The 14,256-nt window shown below is 42.6% G+C and overlaps 1 protein-coding gene across 6 annotated transcripts in view; it reads right to left on the bottom strand.

The window, feature by feature from the left end:
* LOC147005065 (actin-related protein 3B-like) overlaps nucleotides 1-14,256 on the bottom strand; it is a 173,147-nt gene that overhangs the window by 26,855 nt on the left and 132,036 nt on the right. For 5 of the 6 annotated variants that reach the window (XM_085836535.1, XM_085836536.1, XM_085836539.1 and 2 more), the window contains exons 2-3: nucleotides 3,199-3,294; nucleotides 799-906 (exon numbers count right to left, since the gene is read on the bottom strand). In XM_085836535.1, coding sequence (XP_085692661.1) covers nucleotides 799-906; nucleotides 3,199-3,294 — 204 coding nt within the window. Of the gene's footprint in view, nucleotides 1-798; nucleotides 907-3,198; nucleotides 3,295-14,256 lie in introns of those variants that run through there. The other variant, XM_085836537.1, reaches the window with a different exon arrangement.

Genomic DNA, 14,256 nt, shown 5'->3' with positions numbered 1-14,256 from the left:
CTTTGAATCCCAGCACTTGAGAGGCAGAGGCAGATAGATGTCTGTCAGTTCAAGCCAGATAAGAAAATCCTATCTCACAATAAACAGAGAGAGAGAAAGAGAGAGAGAGAGAGAGAGAGAGAGAGAGAGAGAGAGAGAGAGAGAGAGAGGAAGAAAGAGAGAAAGAAAGAAAGAAGGAAAGAAAGAAAGAGAAAAAGAGAAGAAGAAAGAAAAAAGGAAGGAAGGAAGGAAAGAAAGAAAGAAAGAAATAAAGAAAGAAAGAAAGAAAGAAAGAAAGAAAGAAAGAAAGAAAGAAAGAAAGAAAGAAAGAAAGGGAGGGAGGGAGGGAAGGAGGGAGGGAAGGAGGGAGGGAAGGAGGGAGGGAAGGAGGGAGGGAAAAGAGAGAGAGAGAAAGAGAAAGAAAGGAAGAGAGAGAGAGTGAAAGAGAGAGAGAGAGAAAGAAGGAAGGAAAGAAAAAAAGAAAGAAAGAAAGAAAGAGAGAGAGAGGGTGAAAGAGAGAAAGAAGGAAAGAAGGAAGGAAGGAAGGAAAGAAAGAAAGAAAGAGAGAGAGAGAGAGGGAGGGAGGGAGGGAGGGAGGGAGGGAGGGAGGGAGGGAGGAAGGAAGGAAGGAAGGAAGGAAGGAAGGAAGGAAGGAAGGAAGGAAGGAAGAAGTCGGTTGGTCCCATAGCTGTTTCTACTACACCACGTAAAAGCTGGCATGTTACTTGAGTAGGCTGCGTTTTGATTTGCCTTTTCATTTCTTCTCTTACCCCAGGTCAGCTTAAACCTCAGAGAGTAAAATAAGAACCCCGTGCTTACCACTGGGATAACGTGGGTGACACCGTCTCCACTGTCTATAACTATCCCCGTTAGTGTGCGTTCACCAACTTGCCGGGATGTCCAAGAGGCTGCCAGAGCCAGCACTGCCTAGAAAGAGAGACATTGATCAGCCACTGAAGAGAGGCATCACAACCAGGAAGATCAAAAGCCACTGCTCAGCTGGTCTCAGATCCTGCAGTGAACTCTTTCTTACTTAATAAATCTGAGAAACTTCCCTTTCCCGACCCCACATCTCCTACATTACAATTCTCACTCAGCTAACCTGCATGCCAGTTTTCACTTCAAATGAAGGAGTCAAGTTTTCAACAAGAACCTATAAAGCTTTACAAACAAAATCAATGAAGTGGAATCCCACTGCTAAATCATGAGGTTTAACTTTTAATCTGCTGGTGGTCCAAGCGCAGCCACAAACACTACAAGGTAAGACACATGGAGCTGGGGCTTTTCTTTGCTTGTTTGTTTGTTCGTTCGGGAGTTTGTGGTTCAAGGCAAGGTCTCATGAAACCCAGGCTCACTGTGCAGCCAAGAATGGCCTAACTCCTGATCTTCCTGCCTCCAACTCCAGAGTATTAGGAATTCAGATGTGCGTCACCATACACAGTTTTTTCCGGGCTTGGGATCAACCCCAGGGTTTATGCTGGGCAAGCACTCTACCAGCCCACATGGAGCTCTTCTCTCATGGATGATGAGGGCCGCCCCCACCCAGAAAGTCTCATCTGACAGATGCAAGACAGCAGTTCTCAGCCAAAGGCAACTCTCTCCTCACAGAGCAGCTGGCCATGTCTGCTGCCATTGCCCACAGTCACAGTTTGTCAGAGGTGAGGAGGCTGTGTGTGTATGTGGGGGGCAAGGGGGCTGCTGCCCCACACTCTGCCATGCACAGGACACCCACAGCAAGGAACTGTCTAGCGAATGTCAGGCCAAGGCAGAACATAGGAATTCACTTTTAAAAAACATGACTGTTAGCAGTGCAACACTCGCCTCACCCTGAGCAGCATATAAAAGGCCTTCTCAGCATTAACATCAATGTTCTGAGTTGATATACAGTTAAAGATATTTTGGTTTCGCAAAATGTTAGATTGACATTGTGGCCAGATACCAAATTATTTGGCTGTCCTTCATGTCATGGAGACTCTAAGTATGGTATGTGGATCATCTTAAGAACTAATAGTTATTGTGGGACATTGTGGAACACACTTGCCATCACATACTCAAAGAGGGTGAGACAGGGGGATCATCCTGACTTTGAGGCAACTGTAGGTTATAGTTCAAATAATAATAGTAAGTTCGGTGTTCCTGAGTACCTTCCTATTCTATACATTATATGTATCCTGGGAGAGAAGAGAATGAATAGGTCTCAGCTGGGCAGTGTGGCTCATGCCTTTAATGCCAGCAGAGGTAGGCTGATCTCTGTGAGTTTGAGGCCAACTTGGTCTATCGAGTGAGTTCCAGGTCAGTCATGGTTACACAGAGAAACCGTATCTCAAAAAAGACCAAGAGAAAAAATAATGATTCTAGATTTCCCCTGTAAGAATGGTTGGAGCCTTTGCTGTGTCAAGAGGCACTATGACTGATCATGAGGGGACAACAGTACAGCACCTCCAAACTGCATCTCCCCTGGGACTCTTCTCTCTTAGAAGAAAGTAATATTAGGCAGGAATCTTGGAAGGAGATGCATTTCAGTTACTCCTCAAAACTCCAACCAACTTCTTTGTATACAACCACTAAAGCAACAATGAGACTGTAAGCCAAGAAAAAGCTTCAAGATGAGCCCTGAAGCCCCTGGGAGCTCAGGGTCTCTCCGAAGCCAGAGTGCACAGAACTAACGCAGTCAAATCCTAGGGTTCTCTAGAGGCATTGACTTTGTTTTGGCTTGGTGTTTGTTTGTTTGTTTGTTTGTTTATTGTGTTCTTGAGACAGGATCTCACTCTGCAACTCAGACTTGCCTCAGAACACAAATCTATCCCAGGTTGACCTCTCGCCTTATCCCCCCATGTGGTAGTATGAGGCTTGAGACATCCTTCCCAGGTTACCTTGTTTTCCAATGGATTTTAAGATGTCTGTTCTTTTCACTTTCGCCGTTGTTAGGTTTGTTTTGTTTTATCTTAACAGTGAGGCAAAGTAAGCATGAGAATTTTTTTTAAAAAAGGAAAGAAGGTAGGAAGGAAGGAAGGAAGTCAGTCCTCTACATCTCTAACTTGTAACCCAAATAAAAACACATGAGACTCTGCATAGGAAAAGTGTAGATCCAGACCAATCTCACTTCAGTGGTAATTATGAGTGTCCAGCCAGACTGAGCACAAATGACCTTGGAATTACTGCTTCTTACACAACAGAATCACAAAGATAACAATGTGGGTTTTTTTTTTTTTTAATTACCTGTATTGCAATGTAGGTTCCTGGTACATTAAATGATTCAAACATGATTTCTGCAAGGAACTCTCTGTTTTCTGGTGTGTTCAGTGGAGGTTCTGTCTGTAAGAAAACATTAATTACATCAGAGTTATAAAAAGGCTAACCTACAGATACATTGGCCAGAGTATTCTAGAACTCCATAGTTGCCAAGAGGGGCCTCACTGTAGGTGACTAGTTAAGGGCGCCTACTGTGGGTCTTCAAAGCTTTGACAAGGTACAGTGAAGGCAGTATGGGACTTCTGCTCTCATGACTTGCCCAAAGTTCAAAGTTCAACAAGTCAAAGACAAGGAAGAGCTCGTTCATCACCTACATTACACCAAACCACCCTGAAACAAAGAACCCTGGTGCATGACACCAAAGGCAACAGAATACAGCCAAGAGTGAAGACTCATGACGCTAGGTCCTGTGCCTGGACCAGAGACAGCTGAGCGCTCCAAAAAAGAGGCAATGGTCAGGCAGAAGCTTTCTCTCACCTGTCACTCACAGCAGCAGTGGCAGGTTCTGCCCACCACACTCCAGGATGGCCGCAATGTTCCCCAGGCAGGGACGCCCTGGGCATACCAAGCCCACACTCACACATGCACTGAAAGCAAATGCTAACATTCAATATTATGTAAAAATACTAAAACAAAGAGAAAAGTAAATGAAACACAAATGGAAAACACACACACACACACACACACACGGACAGACAGACAGACAGACAGACAGACGGAAAGCAGCCTACAATACTCCAAACCTAAAATTCTGGGCACCAAGCTGATGTCACAGTGATCTTACATGACAGGTGTCAGTCAGTACACATGTACACTAAAAGCACAGTATAAAATCATCCTCGGGTTGTATGTACAGATCCTTGTGAAGCCCCAGTACATTTAGCATTTAGACCTCAGTCCTAAGCCCATGGGATCTCATTATGTATGTTCAAGTATTCCAAACTTCAAAAGCTTCTGGTTGCATCATTTTGAGAAGTAAGGGATAGTGGTTGTGAACATAGCATGACATAGAAAAAAGCAGATGAGACTCTTGAAAGATTCTCAGCAAGTCGTGAAGCCTTTTAAAAACAGTAACTACCGACTCGCCAGCTACCCACAACACCAGCCACAGGATCTTAAGACTTCTGGTGAGCGGAACACAGCTTCTGCTCCAAACCAATTGCGCGTGGGACCTGAGACTGCATTAGTTAGGGAAGCAGAAACCGGCCTGAGTAGGGCCACAGGCCTCATTCCGGCCGGACCAGCACCGGGGTAGCTAGAGCGCAGGGTCGGCTGACACCCGCCAGCTACCCACGACCCCCGCCACAGGATCTTTTTTTTTTTTTTTTTAAGATTTATTTATTTATTATATGTAAGTTCACTGTAGCTATCTTCAGACACTCCAGAAGAGGGCGCCAGATCTCATTACGGATGGTTGTGAGCCACCATGAGGTTGCTGGGATTTGAACTCTGGACCTTCGGAAGAACAGTCGGGTGCTCTTACCCACTGAGCCATCTCACCAGCCCCCCGCCACAGGATCTTAAGACTTCTGGTGAGTGGAACACAGCTTCTGCTCCAATCCAATTGCGCGTGGGACCTGAGAATGCATTAGTTAGGGAAGCAGAAAACCGGCCTGAGTAGGACCACAGGCCTCTGCCGGCTATACCAGCACCGGGGTACCGCCAGCTACCCACGTCCCCCGCCACAGGATTTTGAGACTGCTGGTGAGTGGAACACAGCTTCTGCTCCAATCTTTAAACAGTGACAACGACAACAACTAACCCCAGAGATTACCAGATGGCGAAAGGTAAACGTAATAATCTTACTAACAGAAACCAAGAACACTCACCATCATCAGAACCCAGCACTCCCACTTCGCCCAGTCCAGGGCACCCCAACACACCGGAAAAGCTAGACACGGATCTAAAAGCATATCTCATGATGATGGTAGAGGACTTCAAGAAGGACTTTAATAACACACTTAAAGAAATACAAAGGAACACTGGTAAACAGGTAGAACACAGTATAGAGGAAGCACAAAAATCCCTTAAAGAATTGCAGGAGAACACTGCTAAAGAGTTTCAAATCCTTAAAGAAAAACAGGATAACCTAATCAAACAGGTAGAAGTCCTTAATGAAAAACAGGAAAACACATCCAAACAGATGATGGAAATGAACAAAACCATACTAGACCTAAAAAGGGAAGTAGACACAATAAAGAAAACACAAAATGAGGCAACACTGGAGATAGAAACCCTAGGAAAGAAATCTGGAACCATAGATACGAGCATCAGCAACAGAATACAAGAGATGGAAGAGAGAATCTCAGGTGCAGAAGATTCCATAGAGAACATCGGCACAACAATCAAGGAAAATGTAAAATGCAAAAAGATCCTAACTCAAAACATCCAAGAAATACAGGACACAATGAGAAGACCAAACCTACGGATAATAGGAGTGGATGAGAATGAAGATTTTCAACTCAAAGGACCAGCAAACATCTTCAACAAAATTATAGAAGAAAACTTCCCAAATCTAAAGAAAGAGATGCCCATGAACATACAAGAAGCCTACAGAACTCCAAATAGACTGGACCAGAAAAGAAATACCTCCCGACACATAATAATCAGAACAACAAATGCTCTAAATAAAGATAGAATACTAAAAGCAGTAAGAGAAAAAGGCCAAGTAACATATAAAGGCAAGCCTATCAGAATTACACCAGATTTTTCACCAGAGACTATGAAAGCCAGAAGATCCTGGACGGATGTTATACAGACACTAAAAGAACACAAATTCCAGCCCAGGCTACTATACCCAGCCAAACTCTCAATTAACATAGATGGAGAAACCAAAGTATTCCACGACAAAACCAAATTCACACATTATCTCTCCACAAATCCAGCCCTTCAAAGGATAATAACAGAACAAAACCAATACAAGTACAGGAACCACGCCCTAGAAACAACAAGAATGTAATCCCTCAACAAACCTAAAAGAAGACAGCCACAAGAAAAAAATGCCAACTTTAACAACAAAAATAACAGGAAACAACAATTACTTTTCCTTAATATCTCTTAATATCAATGGACTCAACTCCCCGATAAAAAGACATAGACTAACAAACTGGCTACACAAACAAGACCCAACATTTTGCTGCTTACAGGAAACTCATCTCAGAGAAAAAGATAGACACTACCTCAGAATGAAAGGCTGGAAAACAATTTTCCAAGCAAATGGTAGGAAGAAACAAGCTGGAGTAGCCATTCTAATATCTGATAAGATTGACTTCCAACCCAAAGTCATTAAAAAAGACAGGGAGGGACACTTCATACTCAGCAAAGGTAAAATCCTCCAAGAGGAACTATCAATCCTGAATATCTATGCTCCAAATACAAAGGCAGCCACATTCATTAAAGAAACTTTAGTAAATCTCAAAGCACACATTGCACCTCATACAATAATAGTGGGAGACTTCAACACACCACTTTCACCAATGGACAGATCATGGAAACAGAAACTAAACAGGGACACAGAGAAACTAAGAGAAATTATGAATCAAATGGATCTGGCAGATATCTACAGAACATTCTATCCTAAAACAAAAGGATATACCTTCTTCTCAGCACCTCATGGTACTTTCTCCAAAATTGACCACATAATAGGTCACAAAACAGGCCTCAACAGATACAAAAATATTGAAATTGTCCTATGCATCCTATCAGATCACCATGGACTAAGGCTGATCTTCAATAACAAAATGAATAATAGAAAGCCAACCTTCACGTGGAAACTGAACAACACTCTCCTCAATGATACCTTGGTCAAGGAAGGAATAAAGAAAGAAATTAAGGACTTTTTAGAGTTCAATGAAAATGAAGCCACAACATACACAAACTTATGGGATGCAATGAAAGCATTTCTAAGAGGAAAACTCATAGCTCTGAGTGCCTCCAAAAGGAAACTAGAGAGAGCACACATTAGCAGCTTGACAACATACCTAAAAGCACTAGAACAAAAGGAAGCAAATTCACCCAAGAGGAGTAGACTGCAGGAAATAATCAAACTCAGGGGCGAAATCAACCAAGTGGAAACAAGAAGAACTATTCAAAGAATCAACCAATCAAGGAGCTGGTTCTTTGAGAAAATCAACAAGATAGATAAACCCTTAGCCAGACTCACTAGAGGGCACAGGGAAAGCATCCTAATTAACAAAATCAGAAATGAAAAAGGAGACATAACAACAGATCCTGAAGACATCTAAAACACCATCAGATCCTTCTACCAAAGGCTATACTCAACAAAACTGGAGAACCTGGATGAAATGGAGAAGTTCCTAGACAGATACCAGGTACCAAAGTTGAATCAAGATCAGGTTAATGATCTAAACAGCCCTATATCCCCCAAAGAAATAGAAGCAGTCATTAATAGTCTCCCAACTAAAAAAAGCCCAGGACCAGATGGGTTTAGTGCAGAGTTCTATCAGACCTTCAAAGAAGATCTAATCCCAGTTCTTCACAAACTATTCCACAAAATAGAAACAGAAGGTACTCTACCCAACTCATTCTATGAAGCCACAATTACTCTGATACCTAAACCACAAAAAGACCCAACAAAGATAGAAAACTTCAGACCAATATCCCTTATGAATATTGATGCAAAAATCCTCAATAAAGTTCTTGCTAACCGAATCCAAGAACACATCAAAACAATCATCCATCCTGACCAAGTAGGTTTCATCCCAGGGATGCAGGGATGGTTCAATATACGGAAATCCATCAACGTAATCCAGTATATAAACAAACTCAAAGACAAAAACCACATGGTCATCTCGTTAGATGCGGAAAAAGCATTTGACAAGATCCAACACCCATTCATGATAAAAGTCTTGGAAAGATCAGGAATTCAAGGCCCATACCTAAACATGATAAAAGCAATTTACAGCAAACCAGTAGCCAACATCAAAGTAAATGGTGAGAAGCTTGAAGCAATCCCTCTAAAATCAGGGACTAGACAAGGCTGTCCACTTTCTCCATACCTATTCAACATTGTACTTGAAGTCCTAGCCAGAGCAATTCGACAACAAAAGGAGATCAAAGGGATACAAATTGGAAAAGATGAAGTCAAAATATCACTTTTTGCAGATGATATGATAGTATATATAAGTGACCCTAAAAATTCCACCAGAGAACTCCTAAGCCTGATAAACAGCTTCGATGAAGTAGCTGGATATAAAATTAACTCAAACAAATCAATGGCCTTTCTCTACACAAAGAATAAACAGGCCGAGAAAGAAATTAGGGAAACAACACCCTTCTCAATAGTCACAAATAATATAAAATATCTTGGCGTGACTCTAACTAAGGAAGTGAAAGATCTGTATAATAAAAACTTCAAGTCTCTGAAGAAAGAAATTATAGAAGATCTCAGAAGATGGAAAGATCTCCCATGCTCATGGATTGGCAGGATCAACATTGTAAAAATGGCTATCTTGCCAAAAGCAATCTACAGATTCAATGCAATCCCCATCAAAATTCCAAATCAATTCTTCAACGAATTAGAAAGTGCAATCTGCAAATTCATCTGGAATAACAAAAAACCTAGGATAGCAAAAACTCTTCTCAAGGATAAAAGCACCTCTGGTGGAATCACCACGCCGGACCTAAAGCTTTACTACAGAGCAATTGTGATAAAAACTGCATGGTACTGGTATAGTGACAGACAAATAGACCAATGGAATAGAATTGAAGAACCAGAAATGAACCCACACACCTACGGTCACTTGATCTTCGACAAGGGAGCTAAAAACATCCAGTGGAAGAAAGACAGCATTTTCAACAAATGGTGCTGGCACAACTGGTTGTTAACATGTAGAAGAATGCGAATCAATCCATTCCTATCTCCTTGTACTAAGGTCAAGTCTAAGTGGATCAAGGAACTTCACATAAAACCAGAGACACTGAAACTTATAGAGGAGAAAGTGGGGAAAAGCCTTGAAGATATGGGCACAGGGGAAAAATTCCTGAATAGAACAGTAATGGCTTGTGCTGTAAGATCGAGAATTGACAAGTGGGACCTCATGAAACTGGAAAGCTTCTGCAAGGCTAAAGACACCATCAATAAGACAAAAAAAAAAAACACCAACAGATTGGGAAAGGATCTTCACCTATCCTAAATCAGATAAGGGACTAATATCCAATATATATAAAGAACTCAAGAAGGTGGACTCCAGAAAGTCAAATAACCCCATTAAAAAATGGGGCTCAGAACTGAACAAAGAATTCTCACCTGAGGAATACGGAATGGCAGAGAAGCACCTGAAAAAATGTTCAACATCCTTAATCATCAGGGAAATGCAAATCAAAACAACCCTGAGATTCCACCTCACACCAGTCAGAATGGCTAAGATCAAAAATTCAGGTGACAGCAGATGCTGGCGAGGATGTGGAGAAAGAGGAACACTCCTCCATTGTTGGTGGGATTGCAAGCTTGTACAACCACTCTGGAAATCAGTCTGGCGGTTCCTCAGAAAATTGGACATAGTACTACGGGAGGATCCAGCAATACCTCTCCTGGGCATATATCCAGAAGATGTCCCAACCGGTAAAAAGGACACATGCTCCACTATGTTCATAGCAGCCCTATTTATAATAGCAAGAAGCTGGAAAGAACCCAGATGTCCCTCAACAGAGGAATGGATACAGAAATTATGGTACATTTACACAATGGAGTACTATTCAGCTATTAAAAAGAATGAATTTATGAAATTCCTAGCCAAATGGATGGACCTGGAGGGCATCATCTTGAGTGAAGTAACACAATCACAAAAGAATTCACACAATATGTATTCACTGATATGTGGATATTAGCCCAAAACTTAGGATACCCAAGATATAAGATACAATTTGCTAAACACATGAAACTCAAGAAGAATGAAGACCAAAGTGTGGACACTGTGCCCCTTCTTAGAATTGGGAACAAAACACCCAGGGAAGGAGTTACAGAGACAAAGTTCGTAGCTGTGATGAAAGGATGGACCATTTAGAGACTGCCGTATCCTGGGATCTATCCCATAAGCAGCTTCTAAACGCTGACACCATTGCATACACTAGCAAGATTTTGCTGAAAGGACCCAAATATAGCTGTCTCTTGTGAGAAGATGCCGGGGCCTAGCAAACACAGGAGTGAATGTTCACAGTCAGCTATTGGATGTATCACAGGGCTCCCAATGGAGAAGCTAGAGAAAGTACCCAAGGAGCTAAAGGGATCTGCAACCCTATTGTTGGAACAACATGATGTACTAACCAGAACCCCGGAGCTCTTGTCTCTAGCTGCATATGTATCGAAAGATGGCCTAGTCGGACATCAATGAAAAGAGAAGCCCATTGGACTTGCAAACTTTATATGCCCCAATATAGGGGAATGCCAGGGCCATAAGAATGGGAATGGGTGGGTAGGGAAGTGGGGGGCACTATGGGGGACTTTTGGGATAGCATTGGAAATGTAACTGAGGAAAATATGTAATAAAAATATTAAAAATTAAAAAAAAACATTAACTACCATAAAATAGGATAAAAATCACCAAACAGCAGAAAAACTAAAACAATGCACTGTATTCTCCCAAAGCAATAAAGTTCTACATCTTATATTTATGTAAAATACAAAAATAAATGAAAATGGACCAGGCCTTCTGGCAAAAAGTCCTTTATTCTGAACTTAACTGGGGGTCCCCCATAGTCCATGCATTAAGGCCCTAAACCCACAAACCTGTCCTCCCTTTTTCTTTCTTTCCTCTCTTGCTCTCTCCTACCACCTGCCTCTCTCCCTCCCTTCTTCTTTACACAGGTTAGCAAGGGTAAGATGCCAAGAAGAAGGCAGCATGGAAGGGCCAGGAAAAGGGCCCTCGCTGGGAGATGTCCCAGATAGTACCACCCTAGCCTTGAACCTATAGCCTCCAAAACTATGAACACTACATGCCTCTTGTTTGAACCACTTTGTCTGTAGTGTTGTCAAGGCAGCAGAGCACACCACTAACACTTCATGCTGGAAAATAAAGCCTGTATGGTCACTTTAACTCTGTGGTGCACAGAGTCTCCATGACACAAAGGACAACCCAATAATATCTGGCCACAATGTCAATCTAACATTTTGCAAAACCAAAGTGTCTTTAACTGTGCATCAACTCAGAAAATTAATATTAATGCGGAGAAGGCCTTTTATATGCTGCTCAGGGTGAGGTAAGCTATAGACTGTATATAATCACAACACTGTTACTGCTCGAGAATCCCAAATTAAACCCTAATTATCTTTAAATAAAGAATGCTCAGAGAAAGCCTCCTCTCTGAGAACTAGCTTTCATAGTTTAAGAAGGTGCAATGCAAGCTGCCAAAGGAGGCTAGCAATTAGTAGTCCTACCTGACTGTGAAAATGCGATGAACCACAATAATGACCGGCCCTTCAAGACAGTCCTAAATAGTAGTTCTCAGACTTGCTGGTAACCAATCGGACCTAAGGCTTTCTCAACAGCCTGGTACTGACCACCTAGCCTGCCTGCTGGGGCCAGAGAGGTCATGGATCTAGAGGAGAGCCTACTAACACTGCTTTATTAGACCAGCACACCTCCCAACAGCAATGGAAGCATTTTTTCTTATCCCCATAGGTAAGTGTAAATCTCGTCTGTGATGGCTACTCTCATGCCAATTTGATAAACAAGCTACAGCTACCTGAAAGAAGAGAATCTTAATGGAGAAAAGGCTTCCATGAGACCCAGCTGTAAGGCATTTTATCAATTAGTGATCAGTGGGGGAGGGCCCAGCCCATTATGGGTGGTGCCATCTCTGCATTGGTAGGCCTGGATTCTGTAGGAAAGCAGGCTGAGCAAGCCAGGGGAAGCAAGCCAGTAAGCAGAGTCCCTCCATGGCTCTGCATCAGCTCCTGCCTCCAGGCTCCTGCCCAACTTGAGTTCCTGTCCTGACTTCCTTTGGTGATGAACAAACAGTGCTGTGGAAGTGTAAGCTGAATAAACCCTTTTCCTTCCCAACTTGCTTTTTTGATCATGGTGTTTCATCACAGCAACAGAAACCCTAAGACATCAGTCCTCTCTCAGAAGGTTGTCTTTGTAGGAGACAGAGACCACCACAGAAAACCACAACTAGTCAAAATACAATGAATATCAGGTCATGAGGTGCCCAGCTGCAACAAATATACCTAAGGCTCAGGGAACATGAGAGAAGACAGGATAGAAAGATTGTTAGGGTCCAGGAGGTCTGCTTTGAGACTACAAAGCAATCTCCTAGGTACGACAGGGAAAGCTTTTCACCCATGGTACTGAAACAAAACCAACAAAACCAATACACATGCCGAAGTGGAAGGCCACGGCGCTCTACCCTAGACATCAGCCAACTGCTGCTGAGGGAGAGCACTGCTGAGGGAGAAACAATTAGACTTTCCCAAGGATGAGACCCTGACTGATTACAGATACTGTGTGTTCAGCCCTAAAATCTTGTACATAAACGCAGTGCTAAATGGACTCAGCAGGTTATACATATATGTCTATGTGTTTATATAATAATAATAATACAGGTAATGAATTTGAATGACAGTGAAAGGGTTGGAGCAAGAGAACTTAGGAGCGGCTGGAGGAAGGAAAGGAAAGAAGGAAAATGGTATATTTTAATTAAAATTTGTAATTATTAAGAAAGAAAAGAATGCTCTATACGTAGAATAAAATGGTACATAGAGCTGGGAATAGTGGCACACACCTTTTATGCCAGAACTCAGGAACTGTGGCAGACAGATCTAAGAGTTTGACAGTAGTCTGGTATAGCTAGGGAGTTCCAGACAGAGCTACAGAGTGAGACCCTGCCTCAAACAACAACAAACAGCCTGTATACCTGTATTCACAAAGATTATACTGTTTCTCAGGGATCAGAAACAGGAGTCAATATTGGAAAACAGAACCAGTACAAGACAGACAGAAACCAGCTGCTGGCTATACAGTCATACGGCTGTTACCATGACTATGGAGCTGGTGGTTCTGATGAGAAATGTCTCCCTGGAGGCTCACATATTTGAATATATGGCCCCCGAGGTGATGCTTTTGTCTTTTGAGAAATGTGGACTTGCTGAAGGACTATGTCACTGGGAGTGGACCCTGGGGTTTCATACCCTCACTTCACTTCCTGTTTGCTTTCTGCTTCCTGTCTGTAATTGTAGATGTGAGCCCTCAGCTTCCTGTGCCTGTCACCATGCCTGGCACTTGCTGACATGCCTCCCAGCCACAGACAGACTATTTTTTAAAAGTAAAATATGAAATATTTTGGGCAAATTAGCCACTTACAACATTCAAACCTAGCTTCCCAAGGTCTTGCAGACTCCCAGTCTGTGTCCATCAACCCCACCAGCTCTAGCATGTGGTGATAATAGTGCATGGACCTCAGTGTCCTGATGAATAGACACTGCCCACTGTCTCCTTTCCCATAGTGCCCAGAGTAAGTCCTCAGGATCCATGCTGTTGTTAATTCATCTTCTAGGGCAGGAAGCAAAAGCCCAGCCAGGAGGAACAGAAACAATGGTGGATCCCTGACTTTAGCCACTCAGGTGAGAGCCAGTATATAAGCAGGCAAGAGCCCACTGAGTCTGGCACTACCTCTCTAATTGTGTGGCAATATTGGCTAATGTGACAACCTGTGTGGAGGGCACACTGGCATGTTTTTTTGTTTGTTTTTGTTTTTGTTTTCCCCATGGAGGTGTTTAAGAAAGGTCATTGTCAGACAATACTGACAAGAACCATGGCTCCAGCCTTTGTGTGCAGTGCTCCTGTGCCTACTTTGTCTCCTCCTCCACTGCTTCTTCTTCTTTCCCATTCCTGCCCCACTTCTATGCCACCCACACTGTTTCCTTCTCCATTCCACTCCTGCTCCTTCTCAACAGCAGATGTGTGTAAATCAAGGAATGCTTCTCTGTCAAATTCAGAGATGTCCCTGACTTGCAAGAGAGAGCCAGTCTGGAAGTGCAAACTCTCACATTTTCTCAGTCACTTACTT

Source organism: Mus caroli, unplaced genomic scaffold (assembly GCF_978045245.1).
Source record: "Mus caroli unplaced genomic scaffold, Mus_caroli_1 scaffold_4, whole genome shotgun sequence".
NCBI lineage: Eukaryota > Metazoa > Chordata > Mammalia > Rodentia > Muridae > Mus > Mus caroli.
Note: the sequence above shows the minus strand (reverse complement) of the source record. Positions and strands in the feature narration are given on the sequence as shown.